Source organism: Tenrec ecaudatus, chromosome 5 (assembly GCF_050624435.1).
Source record: "Tenrec ecaudatus isolate mTenEca1 chromosome 5, mTenEca1.hap1, whole genome shotgun sequence".
NCBI lineage: Eukaryota > Metazoa > Chordata > Mammalia > Afrosoricida > Tenrecidae > Tenrec > Tenrec ecaudatus.
The window spans coordinates 152,740,429-152,757,938 of NC_134534.1; the positions used below are offsets into that span (position 1 = coordinate 152,740,429).

The window sequence follows — 17,510 nt, forward strand, 5'->3', positions numbered from 1 at the left end:
AACTTTTCTATCTTTTCTTTGTAATGACCTTTTGCTTTGTTCATGAATGATGTTCTTGATGTTATTCTACAGATCATCAGGCCATCTGTCCTTACTGTTCAGTGTGTCAATTCTGTATTTGAGATGTTCTCAAAATTTAGGTGGGATTTACTCAAAATTTAGGTGGGATTATTTTTACCTTGATGAACTTAAAAATTTTTTTTTCCAACTTCACCCTAAACTTACATATGAGCAATTGATGGTCTAATCCTCATGTAGCCTCTGACCTGGTTTTAGCTGCTGATGCTGAGCTGCTCCATGGTCTCTTCCCCGAGCTGGACGTAGGTTTGATTCATGTGTCTCCTGGTGAAGTCCGCGTGGACAGTCACTATTTGAGTTGTTGACAAAAGGCATTTCCAGCGAAGAAGTCTTTGGTCTTGCAGAATTCTGTCATGCAATCTCCAGCTTCCTTTCCATCACCAAGGCCTCGTTTCTCGACTACTGTTATTTCCCCTTGCTGCTAGCAACTTTCACTCCAGATGCCAGTGATGAACAACGCATCTTGATTGCGTGTTTGGTCAACTTCAGACTTAGTAAAGTTAGTAAAACTAGAAGTTAGTAAAGTTTTTCAAATTCTTCATTAGTGGTTGTTGCATGAATTTTGAGTAGTTTTATTGATTGGATTTCCTTGTATACGGATAGATATTATCCCATCACAGACAGCATTGTGCTTCAAGATCCAGATTTTGAAGTGTCCAATTTGACGCGTGTAATACAATTCCTCTTGAATCTGTAAATCACATGATAGCCAATACCAATCTATTTTAGCTCACTGACATCTAGGATATAAGCCTTTTTTTTAACAGTAATTTAAACTTTTTAGGACACTAATCTTTATGCATCCATTTTATTGTGATGCAAACTTCCTAGATTAATACATTTAAGATTTCAGTTGTTAATAGATGTCTGCAGCTGTTTCTTGTTAATTTGAGTCATACCCCATCAGCAAAAGCAGGGTCTCATCTTCGGTCATTCTGACAATGATCTGCTACTATTCATGAGCTTTTCAGTATCTCACAGTATTCTGCTATCCACAAGGTTTTCAGTTTTCTCTGAAGTAGACAGCCTATTCCTTCATAATCTGTAAAACCTGCAGAAACTTGTTCACGTTGGGATGATCCTGTTGGTATTTGACATAGTTTTCACCATCACAGCAACACACCAGCCACCTCAATACAGCAAACAAGTCTGCAAACCAGGTGCTCATGTTTCAATCTCTAATACAGTCACCTCTTCTGATACTGGACTTTATTCTTTACAACCCTTGCATCGTACTGGCCAGTTTGCTTCCTCCATGTGGATTTAGCAGGTACCTCACTTAGTTGGTGTCGTGGTGCGCATTGGCCTAACTGCAGAGTCAGCAGTTTGAAACCATTAACTGCTCTTGTGGGGGATACTTGAGGCTCTTTCTACTTCTGTAAAGGTTACAGTCACATATTCTTTTTCTTTCACATTTATATTCTTTATATTTCATTAAAAGCGGTTTCATTTTGATTTTTTTTCTGTCACATTTCTAAGAGTCTTAGTGGCATTGTTAGGTAAGCATTAGACAGTTTTGTTCTGCGGTACGATCATGGAAGGGCTGTACTGTGCTGGTGGGCTTGTCAAAGATTGTAGGACTTTGATTGGTCTGGATTCCACAGAGCTTCTGTGAGCTTGTCCCACACTCCTGCTGTGGGAGAGAAGGAAACGGCCTTTTTCACATTGGCCCGCCACGCTTTCTGGTTCTTTGTATTGACGTTCTTCTGCTCTCTGGTCCATCGGTCGCCCTCTTCTAGTTGCTTCTGCTTTCTCAGACGCTGGTAGATAATGTGTATACCTTGGTGTTGGTTTCATTTTCTCACCCTGTGGGTGGAGAGAGCAGGTTAAATAAGGCCTCTGGGTTTTGGTTTGGCTCATTCATTGCTCTGCTTTTTAATGTAGAGATTAGGCAAAATTCATGGTACCCCCACCTTTGTCTCCTGAGCCCACTTGCCTATGGACTTAGGGGAACAACTCATCCCTCCCCTCTGCTTAGATGAAAACACTGTAAGACCGTGCTTCTCCTGCCACCTGTCCCATTTTTTGTGTTTTTCATATTGCATCTGATTTCTTGATCCTTCAGGTGACCAGTATGCACTGAAGATGAGGTTTGTGGACCATGTATTTGATGAGCAAGTGATAGATTCTCTAACTGTGAAGATCATCTTGCCTGAAGGGGCCAAGTAAGTGTGACTGCACCTGTGCTCTGCGTCCCGCTTTGCAACACTGAAGAGGGCTGTCTCCTGGGAGCACGGGTGGCTTATCATTAGGAACTATTGGAAGGTGTACAGAGTAGATGCTCCATTTCATATCTGACATTTCACACATATCTTGTGTAATCTCATTGGTTGCTATTTTCTCAATGTAGCATCACTTATCCTGCTATCTTTCTGGGTTTCCTGCTTCTATTTCTCCCTTTTTTCAGCCCCTTTGAATTTTGTCCTCAGGTAAATGCTGCTCTTTGGGTCTCAAATAGTTGATTTTTCTAAGATGTGCACACCTTCCTAGTGTTACTGTCTGGCTGAAAATTAAGCTGTGGGAGTGAGTTTATTTCCAGACCTGAAGGGTGCCTGGGAGCCAGGCCACACTCTCAGAGGTTTCACCAGCCTCGATCTGACCGCAAGCCTGGCCTCCCGTAGGATTTTTAGTTTTGTTCCACATATTCTTTCACCCTATCCATGACCTTATAGTGTGAACCCTTTCTTAGCAGTCGGTAGTGGTAGCCAGGCACCACCTAGATTTTCTGTTCTGCGAGTCACAGGAACTGGCGTTTGAGCGAGCCATTGGTTCATTCAACTAGTTGTTTCCGTGTGTCTTTGATTTTCATGTTTCTCTCAAGACACAGTTATAAATCAGAAGCCCGTGGGAACATAACCAGACAGTTACGTTCAAATAGAAGCTATTTGTGAAAACTGCTGTTGCATGACTGGGGCAGTATCCCAAGACAACTCATTACGTCAGAAATTTGGCCTGAATCTGCTGAGGCGTTATCTGACAGGACAGAATGCAAATTTAAAAACAGAAAACTATGAACATGGTTCTTGTCCTACTCTGGATGTGTGTGTTTAAGATGGATGCCAGCCCAGGTTAGAAAAGAGGAATAGAACAGGAAATACAGGTGTGCCAGCATTGCGTGGTTTCAGGTAATAGGACTATCGGGCAATTTAAACTAAAAGAAATCTAGCTGAAGGATAAGAGATCAAAGCCCAAGCTGAAGAACGAGGCTTTGGAAAGGATAGCCCAAAGCCTTTCCCCGTCTTAAGTGGGAGACAAACTGAAACAGCCTGATGTGGGACCTGCCTGGGGTGGAGTGAGCAACTTGTATTTTCAGTGATAGTGCCACTTCCCAGTCTCGATGAATTTAAAAGGAGGAACCTTTCTTTAGCTTTGTTTTGGGTCACATACTCTGATCACCTGGAGGGGCCTTGCTGGCTCCTTCCTGTGGAGGACAGTCAAGTGGTCAGGGCAGTTCCACGGAGCAAGACTAGAGTGTGCTGTTGACTCAGAGAAGAGAGAATGCGGCTGGGCACGACTTCCTGTCAGCCTTCAGTGTGTACTGTACCTGTCCATCATATCCTAGAACAAGTTTTCAGTCATGTGATGAGGAAGAATATTTGGAATAACTCATGAGGGGTCTCTTTAAGTCCTATCCTGTGATAGAATGACGTGATAGCTGTGTGATTCTAAGGCACAGACTAGACATTTTAAGCACTTGAGAGTGGAGGAGGATGGAGGGAAGCGGTTACAGCCTCAGCAGAATTCGGTAGTCCTTTTGACTTTTTGGTGGTGGTGCATCCTGTTGTGAGAAGGGAGGCAGAGGGGCAGATTATGAACTTAGTGACTTTGAAGGCCCCTTCCTTCTCCTTGGAATTTTCCAGCCCTACATTTCATTTGTCAGTGCAGTTTATCTCTGACCATGTTTGGTTTTCCCCTGTCCTTAGAAACATCCAAGTTGATAGTCCCTATGAGATCAGCAGGGCCCAAGATGAGCTGCACTACACCTATCTGGACACATTTGGCCGTCCCGTGATTGTTGCATACAAGAAAAATTTGGTAGAACAGCACATTCAGGACATTGTGGTAAGTGATTTCATTGTTTTGCCTCCCATACGTTCCTCCTCTCAGAGTGAATGTTGGAAGTCAAAGAGTGACCCTTCTCTCCTTTGAGTGTGGGAGTGGTATGAGCCTACAACCCCATCTGGGGATAGCAGTGGCTCAGCAGATAAAAAAACTCAACTGACATAGTTTCTAAATCATAGCAGCCCTATAGGACATGGTAGAGTTGTCCCTGTGGGTTTCTGAGACCAACTTTGTGGGCATTTAAAGTCTCACCTTTCTCCCTAGAAGGCGCTGGTGGTTTCAAACTGCTGATCTTGCAGTTGACAGTCCAACTGGTAACTACTGTGCCACTAGGGCTCGTTGGGCAGATAGCAGGAAGGAGTTTCTTGTGGTTGGGCCAAGTTGGGTGATTCTAGCCTGATAAGATAGACCTGTAAAAGCCATCTTCCTGGTTCCTTTCACAGGTCCACTACACATTCAATAAGGTCCTCATGCTACAGGAGCCCCTGCTGGTGGTGGCTGCTTTCTACATCTTGTTCTTCACTGTCATCATCTACGTCAGGCTGGACTTCTCCATCACAAAGGTACCATACCTCTTGGTTTTGTTCCGGTGCTTATCAGCACTCCTGATACTGTGAGTCTCACCAGGTTTACTGAGAACCACTGATCCTCATGACAAGCCCAAGGCAGAATTCCACTCCCCAGCAAACTCCGTGTGTAGCTTCTGTTAATGCTGCCGTAGGTCGGTTGTTGTGATGAAGGGCCCTTTGATATGAAGTGTCCCCCTATTCTTGTTTGGGCTTTGTAGGCCCAGTTGGATGCACAGTGAGATTGAAAACAGATTGGTGGACTTTTGGTCGTTACTATTCAACTGCACCCGGAGGTGGAAATGCTCTGTAGTTCTTTCACCAGCACCCCCTCTTCCTTCTTGTAATACCTCCTTGAGCAGAAACCTTGTATTTGGGCTGTGCTAGTCTGGGTTTGCTAGAGAAGCAAATTCCTAGACACTCATGTGTATAAGAAAGAGCTTGATATAAAGAGTAATTGTATATTAAGAAAAACAACCCAGTCCACATCAAGTCCATAAATCTGATACCAGTCTATCGCCCAGTGGGTGGAAAGTCTTGTGGATCCAGTGGCGGTGGAAGCATCTCATCGCTGGTGTGGGTCTCCACATGACTTTTCCAGCTCAGGGCTCTTGGCTTCATCAGTGTAGCTCCATGTGGCTTGTCATCAGGAATATGAAGCAAAGGGAGTCTGTGTGTCCCACCTCTAGGGAGGAAAGACAGGAGTTCCAGAATCCTCAGGAGAAGGCCATGCCCACACAGAGGCCTCATTGGCTGTGATCTGATTGATAGGCTAGACTCCACCCCTTCCTAAGTTGACAGATTATAATAGGACCATATGGCCCTATCAGCAGTGTGGCGTATCCCCCACCTCCCTGCCACATTTTTCTCTCGACTGGCAGACCCCATGGCTTCTTGTCTTCCCCAGTTATCTTCTTGCTTACGGCCAACTCCTTTGTTTAATAACATTTATGAAACTTTGCAAGAATGGTAATAGCCATTCTAGTACACTCTTCACTTAGATTTATCTTTGTTAACATTTGGTTTATTTTTCTACTTTGTATTATATTAAAAAAAATACTTTTATTGTGAGCTCTTACATCTCTTGTCACAGTCCATACATTCATCCAGTGTTGTCAAGCATATTTACACATATGTCACCAACATCATTTTCAAAGCATTCTCTTTCCACTTGAGCTCCTGATATCAGCTCCCCATTTCTTCCCCCTCTGTCACCCGCCCACCCTCCCTCATGAACCTTTGATAATTAATAGATTATTTTCATATATTTTTTTCACTGTAAAGTTACTATTATTTTCCCTTGGCAATTAGCATGTAGTTCGTTTAAGGCCATATTAATAGCCTCTTCTCACTAGTTTTTTTAAATCATTTTATTGGGTGCTTGTATAACTTTTTTGTTTCGTACAACTCTTATCACCATCCATCCATCCATTGTGTCAAGCATATTTGTACATTTCTTGCCATCATCATTCTCAAAACATTTGCTTTCCACTTGAGCCCTTGGTATCTGTTTATTTTTTTCTCCTCCCTCCCCGCTCCTCTGCTCCTTCGTGAACTCTTGATAATTTACAAATTATTATTATTTTGTCATGTCTTACATCTCCCTTCACCTATTTTGCTGTTGTCCATCTCCCAGAGAAGAGGTTATATGTTGATCATTGTAATTGGTTCCCCCTTTCTACTCCACCCTCCCGGTATCTCCGCTCTCAGCACTGGTCCTTAGGGTTCATCTGTCCTGGATGTCCTGTGTTTCCAGTTCCTATCTATTCCAGTGTACATCCTCTGGGCTAGCTAGATTTCTAAGGTAGAATTGGGAGCATGATAGTGGGGGAGGAGGAAGCATTTAGGAACTAGAGGAAAGTTGTATGTTTCATCATTGCTAGACTGCACCTTGACTAGCTCATCTTCTCACTAGTTTTAGCATTTATTATTCTTGCCTGGATTAGTTATCAATAATGCCTATTGCAAAACTGATTTTTTTTGCTTGCATTTATGAGTTATAAATTTGTTATTTGCTTAGATGCATGAGTTCTTATTTTATTCAGTAGGCTCTTGTCCACTAGTGGTATTTATTTCTAGCTCTGTTATTTTGAGTTCCAGATTTGACAATGTCTTCTCCACATATCCTTCATATTTTTTGAGCACCTTTTTACTCCTTGGCACAGCAGTATGTTTTGGGTACATCTTTTACTTTGTCTCATGAGCCCCGTTTCATGTTTGTGGGGATTGGCACTTAATGAGTATGATCTGGGATCTAGATGTCGTCATTGCTTTTGCCCTACCTGTGCTTCTAGGCCCTAGCAGACAGCTTGGAAATAAATGCGTGTAATATTTGAAACATGAGTTAATAGGGATCCCCTTAATTCCTGTCCATAAGTTCTTATGTGTTCTCTCATTCCATGGTTGTTCCTTCTCCCACAGTGAGTGTTTAGTAGCCCCAAACAGTAGTAAGCACACAACATAGATTCCCTAGCCTACATTCACTACAAACACCAAAGCTAACAGGTAATGTCCCAACAACGTCATTTGCAGGCTGTTCTGTTTTTAGATGGAGAACGTATTATCAAAGTACTGTGTTCCGTGGTACTTAGGTTAGGTTTTTCTTTTGTCTGCGGTACTTATTTGAAAGAAATTAAAGTTCACTTATTTCTGTTTGAATGCTATTTTAGTTATTCCCTTCACCTTTTTAATATTTTATTTGGGTTATAAGTATGTAAAACATTAACCAAAAAGAAAAAAAACCATTAACAAGCTCTTAATTTAGAACTCTAAAGTGGTGCCACTTTCCACCTTTCCTTTTCATTCTCACTCGGTAGGAACCCGTTTCACCAAACCTTTGATTTCCTTCCTGATTTTCTTTTGGTAAAAATACATCCACATGCTATATGTTTCAGTGCTTTAAACATAAAAGGAGTGCATTCATCACAATTAATTTTAGAACTTTTTTGGGGTCTTGTATCCATTATTGACAGCTCTCCATTTTCCTCCACTCTCCTCTACCATAATCCTAAGGAACTATTAAAATCAACCTAGTTACTGTCCCTATAGATCTAATTGTCCTCGATTTCATAAACCAAATTCATACAAAAAAGATCTCAACAACAGCAATAACAAAATAAAACAGAAAAACCTCAGTCTGTTTTTTGTTATTGTTTTCCCTTCCTGTAACACTTTTACTCCAAACATGTGGCCTGCTTGTCTGTTTTCAGTCTATGGGTAGAGATGTGGCCCCAGGTGTTTTGTTTCTCCCCCCCCCCCCCCCCCCCCCCGGCTCCTGTGCTCATGCATTGGGGGCTGTGCCTGGAACACCTGTTTGGGGGCCTGGTCGAGATGGAAGAGAGGATTTCACTGGTTGTTGTAGGTACAGCTTATTAAATGTAAGTTTTTTTCAGCATCTGGTAAAGTCAAAGATTCAATACAAGGATGCTACTTCAGAGGCAAACAAGGAAAACCATAGGGTCTTACCTAGTGTGTCTCTGCAGGGCTCTGTGGCCTAGAGTCCCCACCATCGCTGCTCAGGCCCGGTGATCAGTGCCGTGGGCAACATCTACAAAACTCAATCGGCTTCCCTTTTATTCTTGTAGGAGAAAGTAAGGCCCACAATTCTCCGTTGGTCAAAGCATTGTTGTCTGAGTTCTTCTGGTGTTTGTTTCTGTTGAGTAATTTATGATTGCTACATGAAAAGGCAGGATCCAGGCTCGCTGAATTTGCAGTTCCGTTCAAGAGCTGTGTGGTGACGGATGAAACCTATGGAAAGATGACTTCTGATTCTCAGGGATTGTTCACTGTGCTGCTTAATACAGATTGGATTTATATGTATTAGTTGGTGGTTGCAGTCTTGCGAACTCTGGGGATCTCTACCAATTACAAAGTCTCCTTATGCTGCCTGCTGACCTTCAGTAAGGAAGGGTTCATTGCTGCTTGACGGCCATTCTCTGCTTTTTATAGTCAGATGGCGGTGTGACATGATCATTTCTTGCTGAAAATGTTGTTTCTTGTGCAGCTTGCTCTGTGGGCAGGTGTGGGGTGTTTGTTGGCTCTGTTGTGTTTTTCACCAATTTGTACATTATTTGTTGTCCTTTACTATTATAAACAATAAATATAGTTTGGTGTTCTGTCTCTTGGCTTCTATTAAACACTGCATCTGAAAGCTGGGGGGAAAATGCAATACAAAAGAAAACTAAAAGTGAAAATGATAAAGAGTAGAATAAGTTAGAAATGGGTCAGAGGGCGGGGACACAGATAGTCAGGTTTTAAGTTTTAAGTGTCTGCAGCAATGCACTTCCCAGTGTACTCTGCCGAGGAGTAGACTACTCCCTTCTTTGGTCAATGGACTGAGGAGAGTAATGGGGTCAGAACCCATGTGGAGGCCCTGTAACTGGATTGTAAGCTTCACTGTCAATCAGTGCTCAGACTGGAAGCTGTGTTAACAGTTCTCCACCGCCTCTGATCAGGGGTTTTTATGATTAATAAATTTTCGATCATACTTTGTGGTGAGCTTCTGTGTGAATTTAGTTGATATCTTAGTTGGCTACTTGTAAGACAAGCCTTTAAGACTTCAGACTCTTCTTTTTTTTAGCTGGGCACATCTGATTTTTTTAAAATTGCAATACTGTGTGTATTTATTTATTTTGTTATTTTAATTATAAGGGAAATTTTGTTATGCTGTAAAGTGAGAGGAAGAATATTTCCTCGATGCCCTCTTAATATTTTTTGATCAATAATCTTAAAAAAAAGTCTGCAACAAGGACAGGGGCTGTTGTTACCATCGTTCCCTTTCACTATTTTTTAAAAAACATTTTATTAGGGGCTCATACAACTCTTATCACAATCCATCCAGGCATCAATTGTGTAAAGCACATTTGTACATTCAGTGCCCTCACATCTGATTTCTTTACCACACTTTGCTATAACACTCGTCTTCAGAGATCACTTTATATAGGTAAGTATTAAGCAAGGCCACAACAGAAGAGTTAATTGTTCTTACATTAGGGTTGGCACTGAAGTGCAAGCTCAAAAATCTGTTCATACACCTGCAGCTTATGTATACCCCCTGTCTCCTCTAGAGGCAACATTAGCCTCTTTTTTTTTTTTTTACATTATTAGTTTCTTGAGAAATAATAAAAATAACCGTCCAGGGGACATGTAGTAATTCTAGTAGTATTATTAATCTAGCCAATGGTAAAGAACTTAAAGTGCTATTGAGAAAAGAAAAATATACATAAATAGGAAAGCCTTGTAGACCCAAATACATGAACTTTCATTTATAATGATTAAAAACTTACGTGACTGAACACTTTTAGAACACATGGGCTGAGGGTTAGACACCAGGTCAAACTACATTAACAGGACTAAGATGAGTCATAGAAAGCAGAGTATGCGAAAAGAGAGAAATACATGGTGGTCTTAAGTTAGCACTCTCAAAAGCAAGAGATTTAAGTCAAAGTCCAATGACTTCCAAATCCATGATCTCTGGAGAGCAGTCATCTGTTTCTTCTCACAAGAAGGCATTTCAGCCTTAAGTCCAAAGGAGTATTTCAGTTCCTTTCATCTGGAACTGATGTGTTTAAGGGAAGTCTGGTTTATTTAGTGGGGTTTCCAAGTTGGATCTTTCTGAGAATGGTTTATGAAGAGAGCCATGTGCCACAAAAGACGAGCCCTGTAATTCAGGCATCCTATAGCATGTGGCCTCGCTTACCAAGATGAAGGTACCATTGGGATCAATACAGAGCAGCGTTCCCCATTGGCAGTTTAGATAAGTAATGTTAAATGGTTTCTCTGAGGGCAGGCTGCCCCTCCTTGGTTTAACCACCAACAGAAGTGAAATCACTTTCTAGAGGCAGGCATATCTTCCTCCCACCCCTCTGGTCATGAATTTCCATGGAAGTTCACTATAAATACCACTGTAGGAGTGTCTTAATTTAGGGTGACCATGGGACAGGGCTATAGGGCAGGAGCTATTTTGACCTCTATTCCTGACTCCAGCTGAGGTAAGGTCTCCTCTGAAGTTTTTTTTATTTATTAAGGTTTGCACTGTAACCTTATGGTTTTTCATAGCTGCAGAACGCTCTGTTGTATGGTTGTTCCGTCATGCAATTAACCAATCTCTCCTATTTATAAATCTCCTTTAAAGTTTTGACAATATCTTGTGGAATAAAATATTGAGGTCTGTTTCATCCCTTGAATTGCCAAATTAGGACTTTTGAAATAGACCAGTGGAGAGACCTCTAAAGGGCCTGGGAGTGGCTGGGTAAGGACCTTGTTAGGCTTTATCCCACAGGTCCTGGGGGAAACCCTGCAGAGCTTAGGAAGGAAAGCTATACCTCTGAAGAACTTCTTTGACCTGAGCTGAAATTTCTTTCCTTTTGGTATCTTACATTATTATTATTTTTCATTATAATTTTTATAATGATTAATTTTCACATAAAGTTGTTTGCCCCAGTGGACTACAGATTGAATGTTAACTTCATTTTTGTTTCCCTTGTCTGGTGCTGGACCTGGCATAGATTGGTAGTAGGCTTGATTATAGTGTCTTTCCAAGAAGATGGCTGCTTTTGCTTGGACAGCTGCTGCTGGTGGGTGCTCTTGGGAGTTGAAGGCTGGTGTGGGCTCAAACTTGCATGTTGTCATACATGGTCTTTTCCTCCTCCAGGATCCAGCTGCGGAAGCCAGGATGAAAGTTGCCTGCATCACAGAGCAGGTCCTGACCCTGGTCAACAAGAGAATAGGTCTCTACCGTCACTTTGATGAGGTCGTTAATAGGTACAAGCAATCCCGAGATGTCTCCTCCCTCAATAGCGGCAAGAAGAGCCTGGAGACGGAGCACAAGGCCTTGACCAGTGAAATTGCACTGCTGCAGTCCAGGCTCAAGACAGAGGGCTCTGACCTGTGCGACAAAGTAGGTGTAGCTTTTTGTCTTTTCCATCCTTCACTTGAAGGGACTGTTTCCCAAAGTGGGCAACACTGCCCCCTGGAGGGTGCTGGAAGGATCTAGGGTGGTCACACAGTTATGTACTGTATGCAGTATTCTGGATAATGGACTATAGGACAGAAGTTTCTAATTGCCAAGGGGGAAACTGACTAATTTTTTCTGAAAAGGGAACTTAGGACCTAGAGCATCAGGAGTCTAGGTGACAATTAACCAACACCATCAGGCCTACTAACTGCTCTGTGGGACAAAGATGTGATACTGTTTTCATAAAGATTTACAGCCCAGGAAATTCTGCGAGGCAGTTCTACTCTGTCCATTGCGTTTCCGTTAGTTAGAATTGACTCTGTGGTAGGCCTTTTTAAAAAAAAAAATTTTTTTTTAAGCTATCTAGAGCAGCATGTTACTGCTCTTGTCTAGGTCAGACGCTGGGCAACCTCCTTGTTTACTTGTTGGTTTGTAGGGTGAGATACTACCTAGTTGTGAACTTGTTTTGGTGCTGACCCTTGTGGTGAGAGAAGAGGGTTTAGAGAAAAGCTGTGCCAGCATTTACAGGACTGTTTATCCTAAGGCTGATATTTAGAGCAGCTCTCCCTCTCTGTAGACCAAACCAGACAAGGTCCCCCACCTCTCATGCCATAGTAAAGACCTGGATTTTTAGAATCATGGGTTTGAATCCAGTCTCTGATTCAGACTTAGTAAACTTGGGCAAGTAAGTGGCTTAGCCAAGCCTGTTTCCTCAATAAAATGAGCATGCTGTTATTTTAATTAGTGCATGTAAAGTGATTTAGAACCCCACTGATTGCTCTGTTAGTGAGGGTGGTGATAAATTCCCCTTCAGAGAGCCCTTGTCCCTGACCACTCTATCTACTGTGCCACTCTCAAGCACTCCCTCTCCCTCCCTGCCAGAAGACCTTTGATGTGTTTCTTATCTATCCTACCCACTAGAATGTCGGCTTCATGAGGGCAAGGTGCTCTATATATGATTGATGTTTCCACACCCTAAGATTTTGCTCGGCAGGAGTAGTACAGCTCACTTCATATCTGTTGAATACTGAACAAATGTGACTGTAAGAATGTTCCCAACCTCTGCTCCCTTGCACATCCTCTCCCTACTCTGGTATTTAGCCTAACTGAATTCCTGCACCTAATTTGGTTAAGTTGAAAGCTTGAGAAAGAACATTTAAAAAAAAAAGTCTACTCCAAGTGGCTTCACATATTTTCGCACTTAATTCACAGTCCTGTTACAGATAAGCCCAGGGATGATGAGGGACTTAACTTGTAAGGGTCAGAGCTGGAGGTAATTGTTTGTAAGTAGTGCAATTGGTATTTAAAGTCAGCTTGTCTTTTTTTCACAGCCCTCACCCCCCTCTATTGTGCCCACTGCACTTCTGCCCCGAGTCACTGGACTTGTTTCTGCCCTTGTGGCTGGTTATGGGAATTCTGGAATCTTGTCAGTAGGGGAGGTGTGGGAGGACCACTCTGAAGCCCTGATTTGCTCTTGTTTTGGCTAGGTGAGTGAAATGCAGAAGCTGGATGCGCAGGTCAAGGAACTGGTGCTAAAGTTGGCGGTGGAAGCTGAGCGACTGGTGGCAGGCAAGCTCAAGAAAGACACGTACATTGAGAATGAGAAGCTCATCTCAGGAAAACGGCAGGAGCTGGTCACCAAGATCGACCACATCCTGGATGCTCTGTAGTCTCCGTACATCATGCCCTGGATGGGCCAGGGTACCTGCACTGATGGCAGGCAGAATGGGGTGGGAAGGTTGGCTTGCCTTTTTATTTTCCAAAGGCCTTCAAGGAGGAGAGGCCTGGCCCTGCCTCACGCAGTAGAAGCAGCTTAGTTCTTGTCCCTAAATCTTTTTTTTAAAGGAAACAAAACCAAAACATCCACAAATCCCATTAAAATAACACTTGTTTTTTGAACAAAATAATTTTCTGTAGTTGATTGACATGGTTTTGTTCTAGAGCCTAGGATACTCTTTCAGCCTGTTAAGTCCCATGTTTTCCACCCTTCTAATTCCTGATGTTTGGGTATTTTGTGAGGTGTGTCTGGGTTTTTTAAAAAATGTGTGTGAGACCAAATGAAAATAAAGCAGGGACTGTGAACAGTTGCTGAATATTTTTGTTCTTTTGAAAGTCTCAGCTTTGGGGAGAGTACTTTTATTAAGTAGCTTTTATTAAATAATGGGTTTGCTCTTCAAAGCAAGTTTGCAAGGCAAATATTTTCATTTTCACATGTGAGAAAATCTGTCAGAAAGGTAAAATCGCTCAGTTAGCCATAGAGCACTAGTGAGGAAAGGGCTCTATTTTTTTTTAATCCAACAAGCTGTAACCGTATTAATGATGGAAACAGTACAAATTTAAAACCAAAATGCAGTTAATCTTTTGAAACACCAAAAAAAGGTCTTTGGTTTCAGATGATGGTTACATTGTTAATTCCATAACATCATTTACAACATCATGTTCTTCAAGGTTCTGACTGCTGTTGCCTTTGCACTCAGTGTTTGCTTGTGACATGACGAATTCTGTGTCCTTATCTTCTACACCTGTTTCATCAACTTCTTCCTTTTCGCTCTCCTCTCGTACAGTTGGGGTTTGTGTATTTTCTTGAATGTTCAGGACAACTTTCTCTTGACTTTTGAACTTCTCAGCAGCTGTTAGATAAATCTTCAACCTTGGCTCCCCCCAGAACTAGGTAACGGAGGCCGGGCTTTTGTAGACTATCTGGCTTCGTGATGACAACGAGGATATTCTTTGATTTCCGGATAGTGACTCTAGTAACCCCTGTGGCTTGCTGTAGACCCAGTTTGGACTTAGCCTTGCGGCCTGCTTTCTTTTCTCCTACTCTGCTTTGCTTTACTGACTGGTTTTGTCGATTTCAGCTGCCAGCTGGGCTGCTTGTGTGGTTGCCTGGGTTGAATCCTGTGCCTCCAGCTCTGGTACTGACTCGTCACTCTCAGAATCTGTTCCAGACCCTGTCTCAGCACGGGGACGGTTTCTGTGACTTCACTGGGCATTTTGTACAGGGAATGTGGAACCAAGATGGTCACAGAGTCAGTATATTTAGGATACCTGTTCTAATTCATTACTCTTTTCTACTAGCCACTAAAGAGAGTGATGGGCAGAGCAGAGGGCTTATATAGAAGATGGGCAGTGAAATGATCAAATACAAGTTCATAAGTCGTGAGAAAACCTTGGTGGGAAAGGGCACAAGGCCTTCTCATAGTATGTACTGCTGACTCCTGGACTTAATCCAAGTGCCTGTAGGAGGGAGTTGGAGAGGATCTCTCCAAGGAAATGACTTTGTGTTGAGTTCTGTAGGAGTTGGCAGAAAGGGGGGTGGAGAGTACTCCAGGTGGAGAGGCACTGGAGTGTGGTCTCAGGGCTCTAGTGCTGCCTGCCACAACAGAAATGTAGAGACGAGAAGTCTGAGTTGGGCATCAGCTTTAGGGGAAGACTTTCTCTGTTTTGGTGCTGGGGAAGAAGGTCTTCTTTAGCTTTTTGCAATGTGGCAGCTGTCATACTAGTACTGCCTAATTACAACAGAACCCATTCCCAGATGTGGTTATACTGTAACCGTTACAACCAAAGGTTATGATTGGGGGTGGGGCACAATGCAATATGTAACCGCATCTGGAAAGCCCTGTGGGGAATCAGGTTGGAGAGTACACTGCATAAGGTTGCAGAGGTGAGACAGGCCAGGAACAAAACAGGATTGTGTAGGTTCATGACAAGACTTGCCTTTTATCGTGAAATTAAGGGAAGACTGGCCAGTGTGAGAGAGATGCTTAGATTTGTCTTTTGGCCAGGAAGGAGTGAAGGCCCAGGAGACAGACTGCCGATTGCAGGAGTCCTGAGAAGAAGTGATCTTAGGGTTAGAGTGGTGATGTGGGGGGTGCAGTGCCACCATTTGCTCCTGGGATGGTTCTGTGCCTAGCAGAAGGTAATGAATGTTGTGAAGTCGCATTTGGCAACTGCTTTTTACCCATTTGCATTCTTACCCCAGTAGTTCCTCTGGCCTGAGTGGGGTGTCACGTGCCCATGAGCTGGAACAAGGAGGCTGCCTGGCAGCAGTGTTCACCGTGGTCTGGGAGCACCTGGCCTCTGGAGCCCCCCAGGGGCGGAGGTGGGCTGGGTGCCTACGGACCCTACCGCCCGATGTCTGGGTGGCCAGTAGAAAATTGCACCCTCCCCGGTCCAGAGAAAGCTGCGCATTTTTTGGCGTGAGCCCTGGCTTCCCTGGTTCTTCATCATCCCTCCCCCACCTTGAACGCCTCTAAACATTTCCTCACTTTTGGACACAGAGTAAACCGAGCGTCAAGCTCCGCCTTACCTGCCGTCGGTGGACAGGCGCCCCCTGTAGGAGGAACGGCGCCTGCGCCTTACTGTCTTGCGCGTCACTGGGGGCGCCTCCAGAGCTTCAAGAAGTAGGCCGGTGTCAGGGTCAGACTGCGCATGCGTGGGATGCATTTCGCTCAGGTGCCGGCGGCTTCCAGTGGCGGCTCCGACTAGGGCGCCACCTAGTGGTGCGCGGCCGCAAGAGCCCACCGCTGCAGTTTGGGCTCCTGGAAGGTGGGTCCTGGGGTCGGATGCGGGAGCCTGGGTAGGAGTGCTAAGGGTTCATTGCAATTTGGCCTCGCAGCTGCAGGGGGCGGGGGCAACTGCGCTCAAAGCTGCCCCTCATCCAAGTAGGCTGGGCTTCCACCAAGCCTCCCATCCCTCTATCCCTGTGCCGAAGGGACTCTCAGGCACCTCCCTGGTCGTGTTTCTATAGTAGTAAGTGGCCTCCGTTCCCCTTGTAAGTCACGGAGAAGGGGTGCAGGAGCGGGGGTAACCTTGGTGTGAAACCTTTGCCTGGGCCTGGTACCACTATCCCTTTTAGTAGGATGAGCTCTCCTTCTTTGGCACTCTGCGGGGTGGGAATGAGTAGCCCACACTCGCTTCCCTCACTGGGAATGCCCTAAAGCCAGGCCCACTGGTCAGCAGGCCCCTTCTAACCTGCAGCTCTAAGCTAGCCCCACCCCTGCTCTGCAAGCCTGGGAGGCAGCCCCCGCCCCGCCCTTGCAGATGGCTAGAGCCCAGCCCCTGGCCCCGAGCGGGCAAACAGGGCTGAGGAGACGCTCACTGCCACTTTTCCTTCTTCATTTGTCTTGGAGGCTGACACAGGAGAAAACCCCAAAGGCCTGAGTGTACCCTCACAGTTTCACCACAAGTATCCTGACCAGGCATCTGGTGCCGAGCTGATAGTGCAGGCCCCGGCCGCAGCCCCGCCGGAAACCCGCCCTGCCAGCGGTTGAGGGCCACAGGCCCAGACAGGAAACGCCCCCAGCCGTACCCCACGGCCCATGGTCTCCATATAGGTCTGCTGCCTTGGACCAGGCCTGGTGCCATTTTGAAGCTGGCCTGAATTTGGGGCCCTGGCCTGGTGCTGGTCCTGGTCTGGATCCTGGTAGCTTGGGACCTGGCACCTGCCCCGACAGGTTGGGAGATAACGGAGAGAGAAGGCAGAACCTCTAAACTGGGCGAGGCCTGACCCTTACTTCTGTGCCATAACCAAGTCCCCTTGGTGCTTCCAACCCAGCTGTGGCCAGATCGGTTGCCACATAAATGTTTATCTACTGTGACAGGTGCAGAACTGAGTGCAGGAAGCCAAGACATGAACGGAACGATGGTGGTGTCTGGTGTTGAAGACAGGGGCTAAGAAGTGTAATTGAAGAGTATGGGAGATTTCCATGTACGATGTAATGAGGGAAGAGCCCAAATTCTAGCCTCGCATTTTGATTTGTGTTCAGAACATGGGATCCAGAAAGACTTAAGGTGGGGAAGTAAGGAGCCAGTTTAAATGCAGATGAACCTGTTTAATGGGGAGGGGG

General features: G+C 44.4%; 1 protein-coding gene across 1 annotated transcript in view; it reads left to right on the top strand.

The window, feature by feature from the left end:
• The window catches only part of RPN1 (ribophorin I), a 32,211-nt gene extending 18,463 nt beyond the window's left edge, over positions 1-13,748 (top strand). The window contains exons 6-10 of the mRNA XM_075550118.1: positions 2,144-2,243; positions 4,002-4,140; positions 4,584-4,703; positions 11,359-11,604; positions 13,149-13,748. Of these exons, the coding sequence (XP_075406233.1) occupies positions 2,144-2,243; positions 4,002-4,140; positions 4,584-4,703; positions 11,359-11,604; positions 13,149-13,331 (788 nt within the window). The 3' untranslated portion in view covers positions 13,332-13,748. The remainder of the gene's footprint in view (positions 1-2,143; positions 2,244-4,001; positions 4,141-4,583; positions 4,704-11,358; positions 11,605-13,148) is intronic.
• Positions 13,749-17,510: the final 3,762 nt, after the last annotated feature.